Here is a 27,951-nt window from a genome sequence, read left to right on the forward strand (position 1 = left end):
CAGTTAATCTTACATTACACCTTCACAACTTATTGACAATTGTACAGAGCAATCATCTTTAATAAAAAAAAAATACAATGGCAATTGCAACTTTACATGTCATTTCTCAAACCTCTGACATTGAGTACTGGTCCACGTGATGGTTTAATCTATTTCACAGGGATGTCTAGGCATCGAGATTCTCACTGCATTATGGCCAAGTCCCTTAACGTGTGACTGCGACTCTTCTTTGCCTTGTATCCCGGCCGCAGAAACTCAATCTTTCTCTTTTTGGCCACGATCTTACTCTGGTGCTTCTTTAGCTTTCTCTTGGCTGCAACATCAGGGTTGGCAACAGCCTATCAGAGCAAGAGAAGTGATTATGAATTGAGCTTGTTTTACGGGTCGGCATTCAGTCATTCGGCTCGCATTCACAAAGATGACTCACGGTAGCACGTTCCTAAAAACACAAAATCAGAAGCACGTCTATCCTAGTAGGTGCAATGATCTCCACCCTGAAAACTCATGTTCACTCTCATTGAGAACAAAATAAGGTCATGCTGTTTAGGTGTCTACAGCAGGCCCTGTGACTCACCTGAATTGCTCTGTGCCTCTTACGTGTTGCCCTTCTTTGTGTGGCCTCCTTCTGCACTGCAGCAAAGGCCAGAGAGAAATCCTCTAGGCCCACCTGCTTCTTCAGCAGATCAATCAGCTCCTGGGACAGGTTCTTCAGGGTGGGATCTGGGACAGAGACCGTGGTAGACCATGTTGCTATATGGCTGTGACTGCAGTCCTACAAGGTTCTTGTGAACTTCAGCAGCAACAGATACTGATCATGTCTTGGTATCATCCTGGGGATTTACTGTCCTCTTCCAGAAAGAAGTATTATGCAAGACTTGCGTGAGCAGTTCGCTTCATTAATACCATATTTTAATTTTTGATTAAAATAACTCCAAGGAGCTACTACAGTCGACTTCCTAATTAGTTTGAAAATAATTTAGATCAATTTGATAATGAAGAAAAACATTCCCTATTTTGCAACAGTAGTTCTGACTAGAATTTTCACCCTACACCAATCAAGCCTAATTAAGCAAACCCTTTGTGACACCCCTCTGATGTCCCACCTTGTTCAGCATAGGTACTCTCCAGCTCTCTGAAGAGCGGTGCGATGATGGTGGTGAGGTATGGCCCAATCCTCTCTTTTCCCAGGTCCATCGCCATGGCGCCCAAGAATTTAAACACACACGTTCTCTGCCAAGACACACGCACACCAGTCCACAACAAAAGTCTCTCAGTAAGCCGGTCTGCCAGGAAGGGCTGGCTGGTTATCGCCACACAATGTATTACTTAGAGTAAGACTGCAGTCACCTTCAGTGGAACTTTGGGCGCGTCTGCTGCCTCCCTCTTTGCCAAGACTGACAGCTTTTTCATCACCCACAGTAAGGAGGGAGGCCTTTTCTTCTTCAGCTCATCATCATCTTCTTTCTCCTCATCTTCCTCATGCTCTTTATCCCCCTCGCCATTGGCTGTCTCAGACTCGGGCGAGATCAGGTAGATCACCTTTGCCACGAACAGCAGATTCTTTATTACCTTGGAACAGAAGGAAACAGTGTTGGCAAGTGGACAGATTAATATCTGTGAGAGTAGCTGTATTAGGCCATATTTTGGTCTGAATTGTACATGAAATGCAGAAGATCTGATACATCATCTGAAAATTAAAATGGATAACAGTTTAAATTCCTCTGCTTATACCACAGATGGCGTGCAATCCTAGCATTCATAACCAGGGATGCATCTGGGGACATTCAGTAGAATGTAACCCAACCGTTCAACACAAATTCATAAGAAAATAATGAAATGCACTAACGAGAAAAATGGTCAATATACATCTCTGCACGTTTTATGAACTGTAATCCTCACTGCAGTGTGCATGTGTGTGTATTTGGTTCTGATCTACTCTGATGAGTATTCTGATGAGTATTCTGATGTCTGTGGAACCTGTGACCTCCTCAGGCTCCTAGACTTCTGTTGACAGGGGTGCCGTAAGATGGGGAGGGGGGCTAGAAAATTTGGAAAATAACTGAATTGGTCTGGACTGGGGGGCCCAATATGATATGCCTTCATGGGGGCCAAAATCTGTAGCAACGCCCCCTGTCTGTCGATATAACGTTTCATTCAGGTATGCACATGGGTCTCCATTGTTCTTTAGTTTTCAGAAAGCAAGACTGACAGCTCCCTGTACAACAAAGTCTTCAGGAAAAAAGATGAACTAAGAAGGCAATCGTGTATTGTTTAATATTAATGAATTCTCACTGTTAAAATAGACTGTGTAATCAGTGGACTTCTTTTATAATAACAAGGGAATCTAAGAGCCATACACTAAATCCACAAACTTTTCTAAAGACGCGCAAACCTTAGTTCTATCAAAAAAATGATCTTACTTAAAATGTGGCAATGTTATGGAACAAGGTCTGATTGTCCTCATGGTCAATAGGAGTCCTGCGATTGTTGCTATGGTAATAGAACCCTCTGTCTTTCATGGGGTGATGCCAAACATTCCATTCCCAGGCCTTGTGTGAATCAATCAGGATAAAAGATATCCGGGAGACTTCCTACCTGCTCACCCATTGACGCATCAAGAAACTTAGACTGGAGCTGATGACAGAAGCACAGAACGAGCTCCCTCATCTGAGAGGAGGGGGGAGAAAAAGTGAATAAGGGTTACTGCTGGAGCCTTAGTGCCCTGACATCCAAAACCTTTCAGATAAGGTCAGATATGAATGAGAGTTTTGTATGAACAGAGTTCTGGATGCTGAAAATTTACCAGGATATGGAACTGTTATTTAATACCACTTGAAAAGCAGTGCAGGGAGGGATTTCATGCAAAACGAATCTCAGACCAATTTATGATTGGTGATTTGATATGTGCTATTGTGACTTAGTGAAATTTTAAAAATAATCGTTTTCCTGAAAATCCAACAGTACACGCCTAGCAGCAAATACTGGTGAAGCACATTTAAGCATCTTGTATCTTACCTTCTTGTCGAGGTCAGTTACCAGGAAAATTGTGGCAACAGGCTCAGTCGTTGGGTTCACGTCCTGTTGGGCTCTCCACCGGCCGACCAGCTCCTCGGGTTTGTGGGCCGCGAACAGCTGTCCGAAAACCTGGGAGGCGGTCAGCCACACCCAGAAGTGAGGATAGCGCAGATGAGCATGAATGTGACCTGAGGGAGAAGCAGGAGAACATCATGTCCACTGATCTACCTCAGGCCAGAAAGGATGCGTGCAACACCTCCGCTTCCTGCTGCTTTACACCAGCCGTTAAGTACAAATTTTTGTCGCGCTTCAAGTACTGCAAAAGGTGGCCATGTGCCCTCGGTCTTACTCCACACGTTGGCGAGGGTTTCACTCGGTTCGTGCAGTTGAAGGAAGTTGCAGTCCTTGATGAGCTTCGTCAGAAGCACCAGGAAGCTAAACAGCATTCTGTCGGCAGCCTTCTCATCTGCTTCCTCGTCAATCTGATGGATACACACCACCTTTTCACCCATGTGCACATATGGATACAGCTACAGCTATTACTCTAACCTGCAACACATCCAAAAAACCTGCAACCATGAGCACCACGTTCACGCACTGATTTATGATGAGCTTTGTTACAATCCATCAATGGACATACAACGTTGTAATCATGCCTTATCAATTGGATTCATTTGTAGGGTATCAGATCAGTTTGTAGTACCGGGTGCAAAAATAGGATTGATCTAAACACCTCAGGAGGACTGAGTCACTCCTGCTGCCCATTTCGTCCATCTATGTCTATCTTAGCAGGCTTATGAGGAACCCACGTCTTCATAGTTGTCGGGGTTGATCTCTCTCTCAATGAGAGGAAGCAGGGCGCTGAGGCGTTGAGCAAACTGCATCCCCTCCACCTCCACAAAGAGCCCACAGACCTGCGCACCCAGTCGCTGATGGGTCACCTTAAAGCAGAAGAGACGATGGTTATTTTAGGGGTCGAGGGTAGGCCGCCATTTTCTTTGCCTCCTGCTCCCATTCCTAGTCGGAGGCTCGTCAGATACAAATATCCATGGTAGGAGATGACCAAAACTGCTCACCTTGTCACTAGAGAGCCAGGTGTTGACAAGAGCATACATGTTGTTCTGATGGTCCAGGTCAATCTTCTCCAGCAGGGATTTTATCGCCAGTGCTGCCATCTTCTTACAGCCTGGGGAGTCGTCATTGACCACGGACAACGCCAGCGGCACAAAGAACAGGCCGCAATGTTCATGAAGCAGGTCCTAACAGAAACAAAGAGGAGGATTGAGGAAGCTACCTTAGAAGCACTCGTGATTTTGGATGTGGCCACTAAACATGTTAAGCAAATGAAATACAAGAATACCAGGGGGAAGGTCTGGATTATGTAGGCCAACATTTCCAGAGTAGACTCTCTCCCTGTGTCATACGCATAGCTGAAAGATACGAGTAGGTGAAGTTAGAGACCACACAAGACCACAAGAGTGCCCTTCAATAATCACAGCAACCTTATCATAAAGTACAAAGCATGGTACACTAATGGTTCTGCCTTACGTCAGTTGTGCCACTACAAAGTCCAAGTGTGCCTTCAGCTTCTTCCCCAGGGGATAATCCAGGAGGTACTTCATGTAAATCTGGAGCAGGAAAACCATTTTAATCCCACTCATACTCAGCATCACCTTCACAGTCAAGTCAACCCACCCAAGAGGCTTTCGCACCTGTCTACACTGCAACCTGACTTGTCCATTCGGACCAGTGATGGACAGTTTGGCCACTTTCTTTAACACGTCCTCCATCTCAGGGACCACCAGCTTTCTCGAGAGGATAGCCTACAGCAGAGAACAGTTAACAGAAAACAAGAGAGCTTAGCTGAGCTGAACCTGTTCAGCCTCGACCAAAGGAGACTAAGGGGGGACATGATACAGATATATCACATTCTAATAGGTCGGGATGCTGTTCAACCAAATAGCTACTTCAGTATTAGTTCAAATACAAGAAACCATGGCCATAGGTGGAAGTTAGCGTGAGAACATTTTAAATTGGATTTGAGGAAGCACTTCATTACACAGCGTGTAGAGTATGGAATAGTCTTCCTGTTAGTGTAGTGCAAGTTAAAACCTTATAGCTATTAATTGAATTCTCCAAGCGAGCTTGATGGGCCGAATGGCCTCCCCTTTGTAAATTTCTATGTTCTAACAGGAACATAAATTCAAATGTTGAGTCACGGAAGGCAGGAACAGGTGAGGGACACTCTTGTTACTGGGGTTACCTTCAGTAGGCCAAAGGCAGTGGCTTGACGAGATCGGTCATAGATGTCCTCCTCAGCATATCCCAGCAATACCTGCAACTGCTTCGGAGAAACCGGTTGTTTTTTTGCACACTTCACGAGGATAGAAATGGTCTGGCAGGGACAGAGAAGGGGAAGGAGAGACAGTGACTCCCAGAAACAAGGACACAATGATGAAGAGCAAACAGGAAGCCGGTGAAACAGTTAGCTTCTCAAATAGTTAAGTGTCTAATATATTTAGCTTGTAGTTTCATGCTATTTGTCTAAATTTCTTTGAAGTCCATGCGCAGCGATGATAGAGCTGCATAGAACTGAAGACAAACAAATGTCCATGGCATGTATGTAGAAGCAGGGCCTGGTGGCCACTGAATCACCTTAAAGCAGTTGACAACCAGATTGAAGTTCTCCCCACGGGCTGCACCAGCCTTGGCATAGTCCTTCAGCAGGACGAAGAGCGTCTTGGTCAGCTGGTCTGAGGTCTCCGCCAGTGACGGCAGAGGGAACTTCAGGACCCACGTGAAGGCCTGCAGGGCTTCCGTTATCACCTGCTCACACAAACACGCACGATTAGCACAGTGTCACCATGTGTTACATTCACACACGCACAGTGCAGGGAAGTTCCAGCACTTGCAATAGCATGCAAATGAGCTTGGTCAAGCACCTGACTGGTGTCAGGAACCAGTGCATCCTAGGCACCAACCCACCAGCTGAGGGCAGCACTGAGGCAGGTCCTTACCTTGACGTGCATGGAGTTCAAGCAATCCAGCAGCAGAAGAACAAACGGATCCAGCATCTCCAAGGTGGTTGTTTCAGATGAGTTGACCTTTGACTTCTTTAGACTCAGGTGGAGTAGCTGAAGGTGGTGGGGGGGAGGGGGCACAGGGTACAATTACTGAAGAATCGGTAACACACCAAGTGTATGAAGAATACCGAGACCAGACATATATAAAACATACGGCTCCGAAAGGCTGCCTACCTTCAATCCCGTGTCGACCAGGATGTGCATGTTTGTTCTACTGCTGATCAGAGCCTTCTGGCCACCCCGCTTGGGGGTGGGGGGCAGAAGCAGGCAGCTGGGAGGGGGAAGCCGGGGGTCTGGAGGGGGCGGAGCTGACACCTTGCCTCTGCAACACATAACAGTAAGGAAACTCATCTCAGGATCCAAAAGGTTCCCAACTGCTACTCCATAGAAATATGGGATTGTTTACATTGACACAACTACAAAGATATGAGGGCAGTGTGTGTGCGCATGTGGGGGGGGGGGTGTATATGTATTAGACCCAAAGTCCCCACAATGTGATAAAAATCTGATGCACCTTTGCACCTCCCACAAGGATAACCACAATTTTATACAAATCTGACTGCATTTTGTTTGGTTACTTATGGTTTAGGTTAGGGCTGGGTAGGGTTAGGGTTAGTCAGTTGGGATTAGGGTATTTTCTCCTATAAAAATGAATGGATGGTCCTTACAAAGATATGAATAGAAATGTGTACGAGTGTGTGGGGTGTGTGTGTGTGTGTGTGTGTGTGTGTGTGTGTGTGTGTGTGTGTGTGCGCACACGTGACAGAGGCACACCTGGTCTTCTGCGTGAGGAGAGGCAGGCTCTCGCTGACTAGCCCGTGACTCAGGAGCAGAATGGACTGGGGTGTCATGCCCTGGTTAAGCAGCAGCCCATCCACCAAGCGCTGCAGCACAGTGTGGACCCGACGGGACACCTTTAGACTGCTTGTGTTTTCCAGGATCTTCAGAAACAAGAAAAGACGGGAAAAATAAGGTGACGGATCTGAGGCAGTATTATGGAAGGTAGGGTTACATTTTTGGAACTCTAATGATAAAAGGTTATAGAACTGCAGACAATGAGGGTCTGAAAGGTTGGCCTCCTTCCTCTGCTTCCATTCATATCAGAGCAGTAAGCAGCATGGCCCCGCCTACCTCTTTAAGAGGCAGGATGATCCGGGTGACGCACTCTTTCCCAGTAAACTGGCCCAGCAGCTCATAGGACTCCATACTCTTGCTACTACGTGCCTCCATCAGTTTAGAAACGATTCCTTTCACCTCCTTCTCTTCAGCAACCGGTCCAAAGAGCTCATTGTTGAAGATCTGCCCAAACATTGAGAGACGACCATTTGGAAGAAAGACCACAAAATGCTAAAATTCAACGAAAGAACAGGCAAAATGCCGATGACCAAAATAAAGGAAATGTAATCCTTCCAAGTACATATATAGGTGAATTAATGTGTACCTCCAACAGCAGGCCCAAACAGGGGTCCAGATCTCCACTCTTCATGGTCGGACTCAGGCAGGACAGTAGCTTATACACAGTGAAAGTCAGAACATGGACCTGCAAGGATAAAAAAAAAAGAAATCTCACATTCCATTCTCTGACAAGATTTTTTTTCTTCCGAGCTAAACTTGGTACAAGATAAAAACAGTCACCTGATACCCCTTGACCAGAATGCTCTGCATCTCCTTCAGCAAGTACTGCAGGTAACGAGAGCCCAGAGTCTCCATGATCTTGACCAGAGTGTTCCGGGCCACGTCCCGGATCTCCTGGAACCGGTGCTTCAGCAACACGCACACCTTCAGTAGAATGCTGTCAACGACAGGACATAGTCAATAGAAGCAGGTCTTCGGAAGACGAGGTCGACATCAGAATACAAACGTGGTCCCGCTGCTCCCACACACACTGACCCAGGAAGGTTGGCCTCCATGACCTCCTGCGGAAGGGTCTGCAGGAGGCGCACCATGGCGAAGGCGATGGGGACCCTCACCGCCACCTCCTCATCCGCCTCATTAGACTTTGCCAGCTTGTGCTCCTCGTCCTTTTTCAGCTGAAAGAAGAACCACACGAGGACGTCATCACTGCAAGATGTGGCAATACATGCAAATTTGTCAGGTACACCTCTGAATCAGAACTGGAGAGTAAAGTTCTCTCTCAGTTCATCGAAAGGCTCTTTCTGCTCTTTCTATAGAAATGTTTCCCAAACCAGTCCTCAGGGCACACTGGACAGATCTGCATTTTTGTCTTATCCCAGTTTCCATCACACCTGTAAGGTATTTAGAGCTCCTGACTGCTTGGGTCAGGCGTTCTGGGAACTGGGATAAAACAAAATTGTGCATCTGTCCAGTGTGCCCTGAGGACTGGTTTGGGAATCACTGTTCTATTAGACCACCTAAACACATTAGTGCCAGAGACATCAGAAATGTGGCAAACTCACCCTGGCTGTCAGGCACTTGTGCAGCTTGGGCAGGATCTTCTCAGTGACAGTGTGGTGGATGGAGGTGATCAGAACCTCCAGCTCCTCCCTGGTCTGGGGAAGCCCAGTGGGTACGGTCTTCACAGGCTGCGCTGTCATTGCTGAGGTCGGGGGTTTTGATGTTGGCTTCGTGCTCCCACAGTCCGTCTCTATGGCGACAGTCTCCGGGACATCTGCCTCCACAGCCTCCTCGACGTCACTTTCGCCTGTGTCCATGGCCGCCTCCTCATCTTCCTCACCTTCTGCTTCCAAGCCACCGACACCAGCAGGATGAGAGAAATGGTTAATGGCACCAGACGCGTGGCGTTGTTTGAGGCCAAATTCACAGAAACAAATGCAACACATATGACGCATATCAGCACCTGAAAGTGCAACAGCGTTATGCCTAATGCCCGTTCTCACTTACCATCAGCCTCTTTGCTTTTTGCTGCTTCTATCTCTTTGCTCATTGTTTGGTGGTCAAAGTGGAAAGCGTCTAAAACAATCACCAGCAGACTGTAGGGAAAAGAGAAATCGGTCAGAGGAAAATGCACTCCTAGTGCAAAACCCTAACTCACACAGGAGGACACTTACCTGACAGACAGTTTCTGTTCAGCTTGTCCAGTCTGCAGAACGTGGATGAAATGCTTGAGGTAATACACGTACTTGGACCAGGTGAGACATCTGCACACAGCTCCAAGAACCTCTATAGATGCCGAGGTCACGTTCTCGTACTGTGGAAACATGAACACAGTCAGTCGACCCACACACAGATGCGCACGTCTTCCCTCCAGAATACATAGAGCAGATGCTACCTTGAGCATCTTCTCACTGAAGAGAGCCGTCATCGCATAGGGCATGATGTAGTTCTGTAGGGACCGGGACGACATCACCACGGTCCCTTCTGTCAGCTGCTTTGCAAACTTCCTGAGCGCACGTCCTCTCCTGTGGATCTGAGGGAATCATCAAGGACAGGAGAATTTGCAAACTTGCCGGTATAGAGCCGAGCAAGCGATGGGGCTGAAATCGACACCCCAGGAGATTTGCAGACCTCCTACCTGGATGTGCTTCATGTGCTCGAAGAAGTCAGATTCCGGGTCGGTGTAGTTGGTGAGTTGCACCAGGTCTCGGAACTCCGGGCAGTTGGGAAAACAGCGAATCAGGGAAGACAGGACCGTGGTGTAATCCTGCTGGACGGTCTGAAGGCAGGCGGACATCAACTCATGAGAAAAGTGGCTGCTGTCGGACAGAAATGGTGTGAGGAACATATGGGTGCGGCCCCCACCTCGGCTCTGCTCCGGAGACCTCGCCGTACTGCCTCCAGCAGCGTGTGTCGCACCACCTCCTTGAACACCTCCTCGCTGTGCTCTATCTCGGATAGCCGTTTGATGACCGCTGTCAGACACACGGTAGCGCTGTCGGCCAGGGACATGTCCCCAATCTGTGGGATAAGATAGGTAGGGGTCCGAGGCTCAGTACAACTCCTACATGATCCATTAGCGAGGTTATTGTTGCTACCGACCAACATGTCTGAGACCAGTCCTTCTAAGCCTGAACTCAATGCCATGTGCAGCTCAGCAGGTTCGGTCGCTGTGCCTGTGATTGGAAGGTCACTGGTACGAATCCCGTCCTCTGCAGAATAGTGCCATGTCTTTTTGGACCCCCACCCAGAATGCTCCAGGGACACACCAAGCTTCACTCTCAGTTGTGTGAGTGTGGTAAAGGAGTGCAAGGTTGGATGCATAAAAATGCAGAATTCCAATGTACTTGTGCATGTGAAGCATCATTTCGTAATGGCTTCCATCTAGATCTGAGATGAACCACGGTCACTAAAGCAGGTCGCTTATCATTCCTTGTCCCCAACTGAGAAAGGCCTACATCTTCACTCAAAAGTAGGGGCAAATTCTGAGTAAGCTGCAGGCAAGACTGACCTCAAAGGAGTAGAAGCAGTTGTGCATTAGGGTCTGCAGGTAGTTGAGGTCCAGGGTCTCCATCCGCTGGATGTGCCTCGTTGCGGCCTGGAAGGCTGTCAAACGCACGTCGAAGTGGATCTCGTCCAGGTGGCGGCTGTCGAAGGCGTTAAGCTGGAGGAGGACCATAAGCGGTCACATGACAGATGTCTTCACAGAGTCAAGAACATGGATGGGAGACGGAGAGAGCGGATACCTGTGTGGCCATGTCCGTGATGTACTTCAGCTCACTGTTTAGGTCTGACACCGTCTATGGAAACAAAAAACCACAGGTCAGGCACTGCTACTCTAGAAGCATAACCTCAGTCCCACCCCCACCTGAAAAGCTGTGGCACAATAGCATTGGTGGCTAAAGGATTTTAGAGATTGAGCTGGTAGAGAAGATACTGAACCTTCAGGACAGCCAACTAGCTGGACCCTGGAGGCTTCAAAGAAAGGCCTTGCTGGAGATGCTCACCTGGAAGACAGAGCAGAGGGCCTGGCGGGGAAGCTTCTGATGGATGAGAGAGAAGAGACGACTCAGGGGCTTCAGGAAGACGCGCGGATCTGCACATTGCCTCAGCAGGTTCTGCACTGTCTCCAGGATATCCACCTGAGTCTCCTGCGGGGGGAGTCAAGACGAGTAGGTAATGTGGGAAAATTCAAAATCGCATGATGTAGGAGGACATAGGAGGGTCACCGTAAAAGGGTACCTGGGGAGTCCCGGGTTTGTACAGGTGTGGGAGCAAGAGATTAATGAGCATGGAGCTCTGCTCTTTGTCCCTCACAAACCTACTGATCCTGGAACAAAGAAAAACAACATGAATTTTTGGAATCACACGACGCCTACTGATCCTGGACCTGTACAATGAATTAAACCATGTACTGCCAGTCTATGGGGGCAACGGGATTCATTATACTACCCAGGAATAGAGTTAAATAGGTTCAGTCATTAGTCTTTGGTTAGAATCTTAAAGAACGCAACAGCTTCAAAGCAAGAGAAGGATTTAGCGAGTGCAGGAATTCTGAGAATGACACTTACTTGGAGAGGATATTGAGCTCTTTGCTGACTTGTTCCCTGAATTTCTTCTTCTTCAAGCGGTCAGAGTTACTGACGACGCTGCTGAGATACTGCAACAGCATGGAAACATGGGGGAGGAGAAGCTTCGAACCCAGGGTCAGGGAGTCTAGGGGAGAAGGGTTAAGATGATCATCATGATGTTGTGGAAGACATTTTTGTTACTTTGTTCCGTTTCTCCAAAAAGACCAAAAACAAACCGGTATATTGCTGATTCACGCAGAGGGCAAAGTTCAAACGTGGGGGAAACAGGTAACTTTAAGATCACGGTCAGGAAGCAGACAGAGTTATTACCTGCATCAATGTGAGACCCTTCACTGGGCTGGGGGAACACGCAGCCATTTACAATCAATGGCAACTCTGTCTCCTTGGGAACGAAGTCAGCAGTGGTCACCAGGCTTTCCGCTATGTCCATCACCATGGCGATGGTGGCCGGAGACACATTCTTGGCAGAGAGCAGGGCGAAGACGTTCAGTAGGACGTCGCTCTCGGGGCGACCGGGCCTCTGCTTCATCAGCAAGGGGAAGTACCTGAGAAACACGACAATCAAAAGCGGAAGAAAGACGTTCGTTCCAACGTCAGACGTACCCCATCGTGCAATTCAGCAGACACCGGCACTCACCTCTCATTCTTGGCCCACACGTGTATGAGCTTCAGTAGCGGGGTTGGTGTGTAGGTACTCTCAAAGGGCAGCCGACATATCTGGGGGGTGGGGGGTCAGATGTCAGACACAGCAGAGCCATTCGCTGATGATAGTCGCATGGGCTGATTTGGCCGGCATACCTGAGGCCACACCACTGCCTCAAAGATGCCATCTATCTCTTCTGCACTGAAGCTGTACGTCTCGAATCGAGCAAAGTAGTCCTGAACACGGAGGACACCTAGACGCCTCAGGTTCTTCAGTGGGTTGATGCATCCCGCCTTGAGCTGTACAGGCAGCAGGAAAAGCAGTACGGTTAAAATCCTGATCCTCGCTGTGTCAACGCCTTAGAGGTCATTCCTTCTTGCACGTGCCTGGTCTCTTTGCTCCAAGAGGGTAGACACCGAAGCAGCGAGACACAGCAGAATCTGTAGCACTTTGGGCAGGTGCTGTGAGATGAGATGGCCCAGTTTGTGGATCAGCACGTCCACCATGTTGAGCAGGCCATGCTGCCGGCCAAGGGGCAGGACGGCAGAAGCCTCGGTGTTCTCGGAGGCGCCCTGCACCGCAGCCAGGCAAGACCCTGGAGAAAGCAACACTCATGTGATCTCAGCACCGGCTTCAGGAAATACGCAACGTCCTACTGAAACAGCCGGGCACATGACTGCTTCAATATTTTTCACGGAGGCAACTCAAAGCAAAACTGCGGTCAAAAAGAATGAAAAAGTACAGGATACAGAAGTGAGAGGGGACAGAACGTTTACTCTGGAAGACATTATAAGAGCTTCATGTTGGCTTTAGGGGCAACCTGAAAAGACGGGTGGCCCTTTGCTGTTGGGTTTGGCAGTCAGTCACCATACCTTGGCTATAGTGACTCACGGGCTCCAGCAACAAGTCGATAAACATGCCCATCTCCTCCGGCAAGCAGCCGGCCAGGAATCGCAGCACGATAGAGGAGCGAGCAGTGGCGCAGGCCTTGCCCTGCGACCTGCTGCCCGTCTTACTGCGCATTCGTCCGTAGAGGATCCTGCAAAAATTATGCCACGGCAAGGTTTAAAAATAATAATAATAAAAAAAAAAACACAGCATAGACTCCATCGGGATTTCCTACAAAGGGATGGAGAGGGAACACATACCTCAACAGTACCGGAATAAGACGTGGCCGGTGAGAGGTGTCCACCACAGCCCCGTCCTCGGAGACGTTGAAGTGCGTTATCTCCTCCTTGAACCGTTTGTCATTTAAAAGGTTCTCAAGGTTCTCCCTGCAGAGACGTTGAAACATTCAACTACTGAAAGAGACATAACCATGCCAGCCTGCTGTTCTTCGGGCACACATTACAGATCATCACATTTGACAAGGCAACCAAAGTTAACATATGTTGTGTTTTGTAACTCATTTCACTGTGAAAAGCTGTAGACTATTTGCAGTGTGGTATTGCAATTTCCATCTAATGACCCAAACAAAACAGGTATTCACCTTTGCCATCTTTTGTAGGTGAATGATAAATGAACAGAGCTGCATTGTTAGTAATCTGAGACCAGACCCTGTGTTCCGAGCATCTGGAAAATTTTCAGGTTCTAAATTTCTTTGCGGGAGGCAGTGGAAACCGGAGAAGGTCAAAGAGAACAGAAAGACCCTGTAGAAACTCTGTTTCTCAGTCTGTTTTTCCAGGTATAAGACCTGTTCTCAAAAACAGGCAAGATTGCGAGCATCCCAATGAAACATATATAAAACAATAAATAAATGTTTTGGTGATTCCTGTCTATCTTTATGAAACGTAAAGTGGGGGGGGGGGGGGACACAATGTCTTTGAAAAGCACAGGAAATAAAAAGACATCGCTAAGCCTAGGACTGAGCGGTATCTTATATTGAATTTTTGCGGCATATCGATATTTTTTTCAGAACACAATATAAGGTGATAAAATACCATTTATACCGATATACTTTGCATGGTAAAATTAGAACTTCTATAAAGAATAATAAAAAATAATAGAAATTAAGAATAGTGAGAGCTATTGGTGATGTTCCACAGAATCACAGAGCACAGAGCTAAAATAAAACCAGTTACCTCCTTCTCACAGGGAAGCTGATTGATTTGCCAAATAGGTTTTAGATTAGATGCTTTTTTGTTCATAAACATTCACCTTCTGTTTTGAGAGCATTATCATAAGAAAAAGAGTGTTGGTGGACAGTGGAGTAAAACCTTGTTTGAGCGATATTTCAAAGAAATAAAATGTTATATATGTAAAATATGTATATTAATAAACACTGGCAATTTTTGTCATCGCTGCAGAAGGCATACAAGAGGAACAGTATCAAGGCTTGTGTAGGTGGGCTCAGACATGCTTTCCTGAACACTGAGGGTCCTTAGATTAAAAAAAGGGGAAGAAAGGTTGAGAAGAACTGCTGCAAACTCCGATTTTAAAGAGTTTGTGCACAACTTCATGTGTCAAGAACCTTCCGACATACTTGTAGGGCATAATGTGGGGATCCTTGTAGGTGAGAACACATTCCAGGGCCATCTTCTGGATGTTCTGGTCCTGATGGCAAAGCAACTAAAATTTGGAAGGATAAGGCAGAAAAAAACCCCAGTGAGACACGAACGTAGCGGCTATCGGGGAGAAGTGAAGCGGGACGGAGAACGCAGGAGAACTTACCTGCATGTAGAGCTTATTTAGGCTGGGCTCCAGGTATAATGAGCGCGGGTTGGTGAATCTGGCGAACACTTTCAGATGTGCAATAAGTTGCCTGCAAGCACAAGGCAAGGCATCCTTATTTATGGAGCATATTTCCATATATGAAGCAATTCGATGTACTTCATGTGAAAGACAGAGGGGATAAAACAAGGAAAAAAACACCGGAGGCACCTACAGAACCTGGAAACTGACAACAAGCCATTTTATTATTGTAGAACTCAAGTGGATCAAGGATCTAAGGGCACTTTTCCACTGCACCAGGTACCAAACTTTTGGAACAGTACTTTCAGTATTTTCCCTTTTCCAGTGACTTCTGCTCCAGTACCAGTATCAAAAGTACAAAAGCAGCTGGGGTACTTTAGTACTCTAGTCTCCCCTATTTTGACTAAAGCAATTTATTTCCCCTCAGGGTTTGTTGCCTGATGACCCAAAAAAACCATCAAGATATTCTGTCTATCCTGCTGCCTAGGACCCCTCCACTACCAGTGACACCCACCCGTCCTGCCCGTCCTTCGCCCTTTGAAGTCTCTCTTTACTTCCCTACTGCTGTAACCCTACAAATCCTGCCATCCTGCAGCACCAGCACATGCCTGACCCCTGCATTGAGACTCAAATCTTAAAAGTTTGGACAGTGAATCTCATCCTATTCATTTGACTAATACTGTTGGTCGCAGGAGGATGCCCCCCCCCTTCTTGAGTCAGGCTCCTCCCAAGGATTCTGCCTTCTAGGGAGTTTTTCCTCACCACTGTCGCCTCTGGCTTACTGACTGGGGGCTTTGGGCAGAGGTAATGTAAAGCGCTTTGAGACAATGTAATGTTGCGAAAATGTGATACACAACAAAAAACTGATTTTGATGGTGTGGCACTTCCAAATGCGTTTGCTGTTGACTAGTTATGCAACTAGCCTGCCTCTGAAACACAATACAGCCGGCATCTCGAAAAAAGTTACAAATACAGAAAACAACAATAAAGTCAAAATAATAATAAAAGTAATAATAATGAATGTGTGGACAAATGAAAAGACCCAAGCTTTAGTTGGAAGACAAAGTAAAAATAGCAGAATTACTCAAAGATTTATGACCTGAGCTGTTATCCTCTGAACCTAAGAATTAAGACGGTGACAGAGTGTAGCTCAGCGGGTTAGGCTGCTGTGTCTGTGATTGGATGGTTGTTGGTTCATATCCCAGGGTTGGCAGAGTGATGATACCACCGGGACGTTGAGCAAGGCTGTTAATCCCCAACTTTTTCAGGGACTGTGTGACCCTGCTTTTGCAAAGATATAGGGTGTTTTAGACGACAATGTCTGTTAAATAATGTAAATACAGACGCTCCTCTACTTACGAATGAGATACGTTCCGAACAGCCGTTCGTAACTTGAAATGTTCGGAAGTCGTTATTCAACATCATTGTAAGGGTATACGCAAGTACTAAGAACTAGGATGCTGGGAGTTCGCACGCTACACTGCTGCGTGGCGGGAGAAGCAGCCAGAAGTCGTACTGGGCGGAATTGGTGCGTAGAAAAAAGAAAATTGATGTTGCGGACAGGAAACGGGAGCCCAATGAACACAATTTGGACTTACAGTCCTCGTCGTTCGTATGTCTGAAAGTTTGTAAGGGGAAAGTTCATAAGTAGAGAGCGTCTGTATAAGGTATGCACTAAATCTAAGCCTTCCCTATTTATGTAAAGCTTTGTCTTTGCTTAAAGAAGCTTAGTTGTGTCCATCTCCAGCATCAACAGTGAGTTTACAGGGTCTTGATCTTTAAGTAACAGTTAAATATATCTGGGTGTCATGTTGCAGGCAGCCTTGCTGTCTTGCAGAATTAGGCCGAGCAGAAGCACGTAAAAATTGAACAAAAGACCTCATCATAAATTGCCAACAGTGACAAAATATCTCTGGCCTTGTAAGCAAGTCCTGAAACACCTAAGGACCATCTCTGATACTCCTGTTTTCCCAACCTGTCGAGGAGTATTTTACTGTTGACACTATCAAAAGCTGCAATAAGATCCAAACAGCAGCAGGACTGTTATTTAACCTGCGTCAGTATTCAGGTAAGTGTCATTTATCAATTTCCTGTGGGCACTTTCGTGATGTCAGAAGCCAGACAGTCGTCTAGACAGACATTCATGTTTAATAAGTTAACTGATGACTTAACCTGACCCATAAAGAGCAAATATTCAGACAGGTATTTAATTGTTTAGTAAATTCTTTTATGTACTTTTTGAACAGACTGTAGCCTGCTTTGGATACTTGGACAAAGTGAAATGTCAACGAAAACACAGTAGTGGCCAGATAGACATTAATAGTAGGAACACAAAGAGTCTTACTAATAAAGGACAGTGAATTCCCTCATGCACAAAGAGGTTCCTTCACATGTCGTGTCAGATTAAACATTATACTGTTTATGGAAGAATCCAGGGCAAAATGAGACTGATGTCAAACCGGACTGATTTACCCCGTGAAGCAAACCCTATCCTGTCCATCGTGAGAAAAACAGGACACAGAGTCCCAGGACGTTCTGAGTGCAGCTGTAGGTACCACTGCGATGACACTGTGGACACTGCAGATACCGTCCATGTACATCATGACTGATCTTAGCGTTAGATGAACATGCTGTACTTTGTACCAACAGAGACGACGTCTGTTAATGCTGTTCTTGGCACTGGGCTCAGGGGTCTTCCTGGGGGGGAGGACGAGGATGAGGTGGGCTGGCAGTCAGGCTTCGGGGGGGGGGGGGGGGGGGCTGACAGCCACAGAAAGACAGCTTAATGCCCGCAAACAGTAGACTGAATGCAGCAGCCCAGCAGCATCACTCACCACGACGCTAAGAGTCACAGGAAGGAAGACTTACTTGCCGGCTGCTCTTCTCGGGACCCTCTTCTCAGTCTGCCTGGTCTCTTCCGCGGGATCTCGCTCGTCGTCATCCTCTTTCATTTCAGCCTCAGCGCCTGGCTCCTCGGGCTGCGGGACGGAGCCGGTTCTCCTCTTCAGGTCCTGAGTGGGAGCCACCAGTTGGTCCGCTCGGTGATATTCCTGGCTGGTAGTCGCCAGAATATATGTGCGTCAGTTTCGGGCTAACCAGCAGGTTTCATCTAACAGTTCCTAGAACTGTGGTAGAGTACAGTGAGATTCTTTAGGTCTGAATCAAGTTTCTCTAACTAAAACCAAGGACTGAACTGTCCACTGGTGGACTAGGTAGAGTCTCAGCCATGGACAAGAGGGAGACTGCAGTGAAGATGCAGTGGGGAGCCACCTGATAAATCGGAGCAGCAGAGGACTCAGCTCCCGGCTACGTGGCTCCACCCGCTCAGGGAACTGGGCCATGGCTTTCCAGAGCAGGAAGCGGAAGTTGGTGAAGTCCGTACGCTCATCCGAAGCAGCGGCCTGGCCTAGCTGCCTGAGGAAGAGGACGCCCACGTCCCCGCTTTCAACCACGTCCCCGGCAGGACGCAAGTCTGCCCGCGTTTCTCCGCCGGAGGGCTCTCTGCCGCCATCACCATCATCTTCTCGGAGCTCTTTCTCTGAGAAACGAAAACACCAGCACGACAGCTGTGGGATCTCCAACACTGCATCGTTAATAAATGCAGGTCACACAGACTCCATCAAAGTTAGTTACACTTGAGTGCTCACCAGCTAAAAGGGCCACCAGCTCCAAATGTTCATAGAAAACTTTCCAGAAACTCTTGTTCTCCATGTCTTTGGCGTAAGATCTGTCATTGAGAGAGACACTTCAGACCACGCCGAGCAAGTGGTGGACAGGCACATAAATGATTTCAGAGTCAAGGCTACTGCTGGGGTGGGTGCTGGGCTACTCACACTAGCAATTCAATCACTGGATCCCAGAGGTGGCTGAAGTTTATGAACAGCATCCCGATAAGATACCGCAAAGGCACCTGGGAAAGATCCCGGGAAGAGATGACTCAGCTATTATAGATGACTCTCCACAAGAACAGTTATCTTAAAGGATGCAGACTATGAAGTTTCGAATCCGCTGCCGAGAAAGGCACACACAGTTACGAGAGTGACAGCACGGGGTGTATGCTTCACCAAAGCGCCAGGTGACTCTGTACACCCTCTGCCAGTGATGTGAGAACAGGAGGATTCCCCTGTAGCTTAATAAGCCTGCTGAAGCCGGAGGAGGACTCCGTACCTCTTGGAAGGTTCCCAGGGGCAATGTGGGCTGCACCAGGTCATGCCGCAGCTTGCGCAAGTGCAGCAGCTTCTCTCGGTAGTCCTGCACCGTGGCTGGGACGAGCTCTGCCAGGAGACACACTGCAAACACAGTCTGCGTCTGCAGAGCCTCCTCACCCTGGAAGCACAGCATTTTAGGTTAATCCCCCTGGGAATCCAATAACCCATCAAAAGCTCTCGGACGTTAACGCCGATGGCGATATAAGCGTTTTCTCAGCAGGCGTCTCAGATATTTGAGACGTCTGAATAAATATTCAGAAACAGTGGACTGTTATTTACCTCAGTCCCCTTCGGAAGTCCGGCCACGAAATGGGAGAAAACTCTCAGTGTAAGAAGCCGAATCTGCGGGAGGAGAATCACACTCAGGTTCTGGTTTTGTGACGTGAACGGCCATTAGAGCGAGGTTTGTACTGTCGCGGACCTTCGACACATTAGATGACAGGTTTGAGTGCAACGTCTGGTACAGTTCCAGCAAAGAATCCTGGGACAGATGGGCAGAGCAGCCATCAAGGGACAGTCTGGTGTAGTAGAGGTCAGCCAGAAGAAGGGCAGAGAGGTTGCTGGGAAACTTCCTGCGACAAGTGACAGGAGGAGAACTTTCAGGTTCTGCGCCTTTCTCCGACAAACAGATATCAAATGCAGAACAAAGCATGAGGTCATGCCATGTGAATAACGTTCCACTCACTGGATCACGCTGCGAATGCGCTCAGCTGGAATCGGGGACAGAACTTCCGCAGACTCCTTGAGGCTAAGTAAAGAACTAAGGGCTTGCCTGACAACAAACAGGCCCCCTGGGAAAGATCAAAGCCAATCCAGAGCAGAGTTAGAACAAGCTGTACTGAGGACAACGGAGTAAACAATGTCAAATGCTCAGACTTCCAAGAACACTGCATTTCTCTTGAACAACGTGGACGACTGACCATTCTCCAAGGCCCCGTTCTCCACAAGGTGCAGTAACCGATTGACGAGTTTAGTCAAGACTGGGATGACCTTCTCCGTGTCCAGCGGCCTGAAACACAGCGAAGGCTTGACGTGACACCAGACACCGCCAGCGGGATGGAAGATGCAAGAACGAAAGGCAACTGATCCAAGGGCGCAGCTCACCTGACATGAGGCAGGACCAGCAGGGCCGCCCAGAGGTGGGAGAGATCGGAGAGCACATGGTCCTCTGGCAGGTCAACCAGAGAAAGGATATACTGAGGGACTGGGATGCTGTTTTTACCACGACAGGGCAGCCTCTTGTCTTTAGTGCCACTCAGCCTACAAAAGCAAAACAAGGAAAGTCCAAACAAGTTTTTATGAAATACTTAAAGCGCAGAAGCCCCCAGTAACCGGCGGGGGGAAAATCAACAGCAGGCCGAGTCAAACTAACCCAAGATGCTGCCCGGTGAAGACCAAGGGGTACTTCTCGAAGGCCATGGAACCATCAGCAGGAGGCTCCGCCTTCTCCAGGATCAGGCAGGTTAGAAGCTCCAGCGCCAGCTGACGTGTAACTGGGTCATCATCCATGAACATCTGCTCCAGGTACAGCAGCATACTGGGCAGGAAGAGCTACACCAGCCGAGGCAAGAGTCAGTCAAGCAGGCAGTGATGCCTCCTCCTAACAATTTGGCTTCTGATGACTTATAATGCTGCTCCTGAAAAATTCTCAGCATTATCGTATGGTATCTGTGCACCAGAAGAATAAAGAATCGTGAACCTGGAGAATTCATCAGCACGTACCTGTTCAAACTGTTCCATGTTGAACATTTCCTTGGCGAAGGGTAGGATGTGGTCCTGGTCCAGCCCACTTCTGAGAACCTGATGGCAGTTCAAAGACAAGAGTGATCGAATGAGCGAGCGAGTGAGCAAACAAACGGGCGAGCGAGCCCAGAACTGGCCAGGCACTGATCAGGGACCCCCCCCCCCCCAGGGTGACAGGCAGAGAGGGACACACAGTCATAGTCACGAAAAACATCATCGCTGAAACATACGGAGAGAATCAAAAACACACCTTTTTCACAGTTTCCTGGATTACTGGGGCAGGCAGGGAGACGTTCTCACTCTGCATGAGCGTCGACATCACCTCCAGCAACAACTGACGGCAAGTGTAGGAGAGCCAGGGGAGAGGAAGCAGCTGCAGCAGGGTCTGGGGGTTAAAGGTCACACAGAGGGGGTCGGTTGGGGGAAGTCATGAGACAGGGTAAGGGAACGGAGCCATCCATAATAAAAAACAATGAGACTCCACCTAGGGATGGGCGATTACATATTGATATATTGCGCAATAGTAATAATCACCAGCGCTTCAGATTACGGGTGAAACATTTGACTGGCCACAATTTGGTAAGAAGATTAGTAGTGCGCCTAAAATATTAATGAGGCGTTTTATGACGACCAAAGGTTAGTAATCAGTATAAATTTGGCACATCCTTATGTTTAATAAATGTACCAGACTTTAAACCGCACAAGAAGTGCCACCACACCACCAACGTCTTTTACTTTTTAAAGAGATCTCCTCTTTTAAAAGATGATGTGGCTGCTGAGCTGTTCCTTTCTTCACTGCCTCTTCAGTGCTTATCGCCCTGAAGTATACCAAACCATAGTATACCAAAACAGAATTATGTGGTGTGCCCCGCTACAGTGCTTATCGCCCTGAAGTATACCAAACCATAGTATACCAAAACAGAATTATGTGGTGTGCCCCGCTACAATGCATATCGCCCTGAAGTATACCAAACCATAGTATAGAAGCTCCGGTGGTTACTACGCATGCGCGACATAATATCGATGATATCACCCAGCCCTAACTGCACCCATTCTTCTACCTACTACCATTGTAAATTGAACCTAAACGCCATCAGTTTCAATGGCTGCTTTGCAAAAAAATGTAAAATAAATGTGAAGAATGATATTTATTTATGCATCTTCAACAAACTTATCCCAGTCAGTGTTGTGGGGGGACCAGAGCACAAGGCTAGGGTACACATCATACTGGATACCAGTCCAACGCAGGGCACACACACACTTACACACTGAGACTCTGATCAGCCTAACTGTAGGAGAACACTGATGCAGAGATGGGGATTTCAGGTCCTGCGAGTATGAATCAAGACCAAGATTTCGTTTCAACCAACCAGCTGAGTCCTCTGTGACTCTTCATATTCAACTGGTTGGTTGAAACAAAATCTTGGTCTTGATTCGTACTCGCAGGACGTGAAATCTCCACCTCTGCACTGAAGTACCTGGAGGGAACACACATGTCATGAGGAAAACATGCAAAGTCCACACATGCAGAGTGGAGGCAGGATTCAAACCCCCCAACAATGAAGGTGCGGGACAGCAGTGCCACCCACTTAAACACCACGATACCAGAAATGGAACAAATTAAAAAACCCGTTTAAGAACATGAATTCCCCAAAAAGGTTCACAGAGATATTTACTTGTTACAACTGTCTCAATTCTATCATAAAAACCAACAAACCGACGAGCATAGAAGCGCTAGGTGAAGACGCACCTCACAGACAGACTCCGGTCTGGTTATCTTAGCCCCCTGTCGGTGCTCCATCAGGAGCTGGTAGATACTCAGCAGCCTCTCCACATGCTGGGACGCCTCCCCTTTGTCCTTGCTCCTCTCCGCCTGCCTCATCGCCTCCTCCAAGGAGCCCTGCGAAGCAAGATGTCAACAAGTAGGCTCCCAAGGCAGCATCCAAGATCACTACTATTTAGAGGACGTCGGGGCTGCTAATATCATGAATGTCAGTAAAAGCATCTGCACAGAGCTACTATGAAATAAATGCAACCTAAACGCACCTCACCACTAACCTAAAAAATAATCACTATCACTGGACCAATTAATAGGCCCGCCCTATTTTGGAAACGGCATCACACGCACTCACCTGCAGACACTCCCACATGACAAGAAGGTGGTCCTTATCAACGTGACTGACCACTGCATCCGCCATGTGAACCAGCACCTCCCCGACAGTGGTCCACGGCAGAGATGGACCCGCAGAACCAGCTGGGCCCAACTTCTTCAGGATCACAGGAAGGGCCTGAGAGTGAGAGAAGGGGGGGGGGGAGGGGTACAAGTAGGCCAAGGGAGCTGTAGGTGAAAGTCGGCATGGTCAGCAAATCTCTTTGTGGTGATCAGCCGTGACGTCTTGGCACAGAAGCCAGTACATTTCTGTGTCTACTAGGGGGGTCTAAATAAAATTCTTATCCCATTCATTTTAAAATTCCCCTACAATGTTTCCGAAACTCAAAAGGAATCTGAGGCAGTGTGCACATTTTATCTCGCAACATTGATGCAGCCTGAGGGGGGGGTAACCAATTTTGAACATCACGGATTTAGATAACGACAAATGTTCCAGCTTTTATTTACAAAATTCCAAGGACAATTAATCTCTACGCCTGCCCAGACCTTGACATCAACTCATCCAGTAAATATTTAATCCGAAACGAATAAAGCAATACTGGGCATGGGTTTCAGTAAAAAACACACAATGACTAATTCAAATATCAGATCAGGCCCCACAAAGAAAAACACTTGCATCTGGTCCAGCTGGAAGCATGACGATCAACACCTGACAACTTCGCTAACGAGGTCTGACAGCAAGATGCTTATTTACCCACCATACTGGCGCAGGAGTGGAACCTGCTCTGAACACCCTTGCACATCTCAAACAGCAGCTGTCCCAGTCCCTCTGTCTTCTGGGGATGAGCGACCAGGTCCCCAAACATGAAGGTAAGGTGGCCATCCAGATCAGGCACCTGCACGACATCATGGGGAAATATGATATCCTTCAAGCTGTGTAGACCCACGTAAGAAAATGAAAGCAGTCTGGCGTGAGGAATTTCTGGAGATAAACTGGACTAAGATTTCTCAACACTTTTAATTATAGACACAGCACAGTGAGAACCAGATCTGAAACAGAGCTTCCTTGAAACCTGGAGCCCTTCTTCAAATCCACAGCTGTGCTTCCAGATATTTGTAAGCCTTAAAAATGCATCGGAGTGCAACTTTTACCGTTTTCCTGAGAGCACAGGGTCGAAACTTCACCTGACCTTTCTCATCAAGAAAGCAAAGCTTTCTGCTGCGAAGCTGCGGATGTGATCCTTCTTGTGAACCAGCAAGATGCTATGCAAGCTAAAATAAAAAATAAAAATAAAAAAAAATCAGAAGAAAATGCACGTTCTTATAACACTGTGCAAACGTTAAACGTGAGATAACACACTTGGGGACTACTGCTCTCATCACAGGGAGACGTCACCATTTCATCCAATGTGAAGTATGACCTGATCGTGGTCATTCACATATCAGAATCAGAATAATCACTGCCAGTATGTAATAACATACCAGAACCAAAACATCACGTACAAGACATCGAGGGGGCACCACATCACAGAACACTATGTGCAACAAACATGAATGCAATTTGGAGTACACAGAACAACAGAAGACACAATGCAAGACATCTTAAGACAATATTGAACTATTGTAGTGAGAGTTGTTATGGAGGGAAGATGTCAGACAAGAAGTCACCTGACCCTGGATGAGTGGGTTACACCTGGATGATGCATCATTATTGTACTAGGCGAGTTTATTTGGCAACTGGGGAGTTTCGGAGATGAGGAAAATACATACACATATATACATTCATACATATATATATATATATATATATATATATATATATATACATATATATATATGTATATATATATATATATACATATATATATATATATATACATATATACATATATATATATATACATATATACACATATATACATTCATACATATATATATACACACATATATACATTCATACATATATATATACACACATATATACATTCATACATATATATATACACACATATATACATTCATACATATATATATATATATACATATATATATATATACATATATATATATATATATATACATATATATATATATATATACACATAATATATACACACACACATATATATATACACACACATATATATACACACATTTATATACATATATACATATACATACATATATACATATACATACACATATATACACATACATATACATATATATACACATACATACACATATATACACATACATATACATATATACACATACATATACATACATATATATATACATATACGCATATACATATATATATATGCATATACACATATATATATGCATATACACATATATATATGCATATACACATATATACATATACACATATATACATATACACATATACACATATATACATATACACATATATACATATACACATATACATATACATATACACATATACATATACACACATACATATACATACATATATACACACACACACACACACACACACACACATATACATACATATATATACACATATATATATATATATATATATATATATATATATATATAATATATACATATACACACACATATACACACACACATACATGCATATTATACATACATACAGTTTGTATTATATATACATATAATATATATATAGCATAATATGTTTAGCATAATACTTTTCTGCAGTTGTATCAGAAAAAATACCCATTAATAGGTTAAATTGTGAGTTTATTTCAACACAAATCAGTTAGGCAACCAAACAGCAGAAGATAAGATACTGACTGAAGCATGTTTGGACTCACCTATACATTTCACTGATGTCTTTCACCATCAGCCTCCATAAGTACTTGTACAGGTACGACAGGCACGTGAAAGCCCATTCCAACTGTTCCGTGTCCTGGGTCTCTAACAACAATGTGATGATGAGGAAGAAGTTTCGGAAATGAGGGTAGAAGTCTGTCTGGAGGTCACGAGCCAGCTGAACCACCAGGCTGTAGGAAAGGTATAATTTTTAGGAAAGCCTGTGAACCAGTAACAGTCCCAGTCAAACAGCCTGTGTGTACAAGCCAGCTCCAACCGGGGCAGCAAGGTAAATCGTGCCCCTCTATACTCACTCCAGCAGGGGCTGGTAGGCCAGGCTGTTTTTCACACTGAGGTGTGTTTTTAGACTTTCCACAATGGAGTCCTGATGGAAGACGAGCAGTTTGAATGACTGACTCTTCTGTGAAACTTCTTTCAAAAAGGTGGCTGGAAAAACAAACACAAGTAACACAATCACTCCGAATGAAATTCCAAGTTTTTGAAAAACTGAACTTGACAGAATCAGGGGAAGAATGTAACTCTGAAGTTAATGTCCACTTACTAAAATGTTCCGTTAAATTGAGGTCCCTCCATTTCGTCAATCCCTCAAAAAAGTAAGTTTCTACCTCCTGGGGGGCAAACATAAAATCAGTAATTGCAGGGAAACTATATCAAGTAAAACGTTGCTTCAAAGAACAAATCAAGAATATCATTTAATTTCATTACAGACGTAAGCGGCTTTGTTTACCTCAGCATAGCTGCCTGTTCTGTCGATGCGATGTATGACATCTATATTCACATTCGCTAGCCGTTCAGAGAAGGTAAGAAACTGGAGATGAAAACAGACAAAAATAGTTCAAATTGCTATATAATTTTACAAGGGGTCAACAACATGGCGAATTAGGACGGACATTATGATCAAAGAACTTATTTTTTTTTAATACGGACATGGCATTTTAAAAGGTTTTTTTTTTGCAATCAAAACATCTTGCCACGGATATGGACGAGTCTAGCCATTTGTCCGTGTTTGGACAGGTTAGCGACTCATTCACTTCACCATTTTATCATGACCTGACAACGACCAAGAACAAGAAAAACACATAACTAAGCAGAGTTATTGCTCCTTTTCGGAAACATTTAAAGAACAATATGACAGATCGGCTGCCAGTTTGTATTACTTAGCTTACTAGCTGTGAATACTTACCCTGTAAGTGTTTTCCGATCTATGATATGACGATTTTGTCTTCATTTTAACGTGATCTTTGATTCTCCGATTAAAGTTTAAAAAACAGACGGGAAACCATGAAAGCAACAAATAGTGACTTTAAAAGTTAACACAGTATACACATGTCGGTGCTAGGGCGCCGCCATGTTGAATGTTGCATTGTGGGAAAACGTGGTTCTTTGGTCATGAGGTTCTAGTGAATGTTTTTGTGTGTTTGCAGTTCATGCACTGAATTGTATGTATACATTTCTAATACATTTGTCGCGAATGGAAAATGACTTTTCATGCGTTATTACTGTGATGAAATAACTGGTCAATTTATTATTAGCTTCATTGCGACATTTAAGTGCGAGTTTTTAGAGTTGTATTTTTAGAAATGTTTTTTTTTTTCCCCTGAAAACGGTTGGCGAGGTGGTTCGGTGGATCGCTTAGCACTCCAGTGTTTGGGGTACAAATCCTGACACCTATTCGTATGTGTTGAGTTTGCATGCTCTCTGCAGGTTTCCTCCTGCAGTCCAGCCCCCAAAACAGCCAGTTTCCCATTTGTGTGCCCTGTGACGGACATAAGGCTGCCCCTGCCTCGTGCTGTCTGGCACTGACTCACCATGACCCAACAGTATTCAGTGTTGGTCTGTCAGGACATTCTGGGTATTCTTTGAATACCCTGAAACATTGCAGAAGTCAATGCATTTTTATAATAAAAATAATGTTAAAGAAAGTGTAATAATTTGTGTTTTTTTATTTCACTTTGTTTTACTTTCTTGTTCTCTTTTATCATCAGAGGTGGCAATTTCAGGTCCAGAAAGCAAAAATCCAGACCATAACTTACTTTCAACCAACCAGTTGCCACCTCTGTTTCTCATTGCTGTAGTATTTGATCTTTTAATATCTATTTCACTTTTTAACCGTCTGTTGATCAGTCTATATTATATGCCTGTGGTATTAATTATATCC

General features: G+C 45.8%; 1 protein-coding gene across 2 annotated transcripts; it reads right to left on the reverse strand.

Moving 5' to 3' along the window:
• Nucleotides 1–42: 42 nt before the first annotated feature.
• On the reverse strand, nt 43–27,162 carry utp20 (UTP20 small subunit processome component). Of its 2 annotated transcripts, none has more exons than XM_049010602.1 (62): nt 26,977–27,162; nt 26,521–26,601; nt 26,335–26,401; nt 26,087–26,219; nt 25,775–25,963; nt 24,131–24,212; nt 23,699–23,836; nt 22,963–23,118; nt 22,581–22,730; nt 21,081–21,215; nt 20,810–20,887; nt 20,460–20,638; nt 20,192–20,347; nt 20,008–20,096; nt 19,773–19,878; nt 19,509–19,659; nt 19,367–19,429; nt 19,047–19,205; nt 18,713–18,789; nt 18,527–18,606; nt 18,150–18,417; nt 17,748–17,933; nt 14,859–14,949; nt 14,671–14,756; nt 13,337–13,462; nt 13,061–13,227; nt 12,575–12,783; nt 12,344–12,487; nt 12,183–12,262; nt 11,855–12,090; nt 11,525–11,669; nt 11,196–11,283; nt 10,961–11,104; nt 10,700–10,753; nt 10,465–10,617; nt 9,819–9,974; nt 9,592–9,732; nt 9,349–9,486; nt 9,128–9,267; nt 8,961–9,049; nt 8,516–8,796; nt 7,989–8,128; nt 7,734–7,890; nt 7,540–7,638; nt 7,230–7,397; nt 6,873–7,039; nt 6,273–6,420; nt 6,033–6,149; nt 5,671–5,841; nt 5,279–5,410; nt 4,728–4,838; nt 4,564–4,643; nt 4,376–4,445; nt 4,092–4,274; nt 3,825–3,956; nt 3,365–3,497; nt 3,016–3,203; nt 2,596–2,667; nt 1,348–1,569; nt 1,104–1,230; nt 575–720; nt 43–338 (listed from the first exon to the last, which is right to left on the reverse strand). In XM_049010602.1, exons 1-62 carry the CDS (start codon nt 27,019–27,021, stop codon nt 183–185), a joined length of 8,355 nt encoding a protein of 2,784 aa, XP_048866559.1. In that variant the 5' UTR covers nt 27,022–27,162; the 3' UTR covers nt 43–182. The 2 variants fall into 2 exon arrangements, with proteins under 2 accessions (XP_048866559.1, XP_048866549.1); XM_049010592.1 differs by having other exon boundaries at nt 8,516–8,799.
• Between the last annotated feature and the right edge of the window lie 789 nt (nt 27,163–27,951).

This window comes from Brienomyrus brachyistius, chromosome 1 (genome assembly GCF_023856365.1).
Source record: "Brienomyrus brachyistius isolate T26 chromosome 1, BBRACH_0.4, whole genome shotgun sequence".
Lineage (NCBI taxonomy): Eukaryota > Metazoa > Chordata > Actinopteri > Osteoglossiformes > Mormyridae > Brienomyrus > Brienomyrus brachyistius.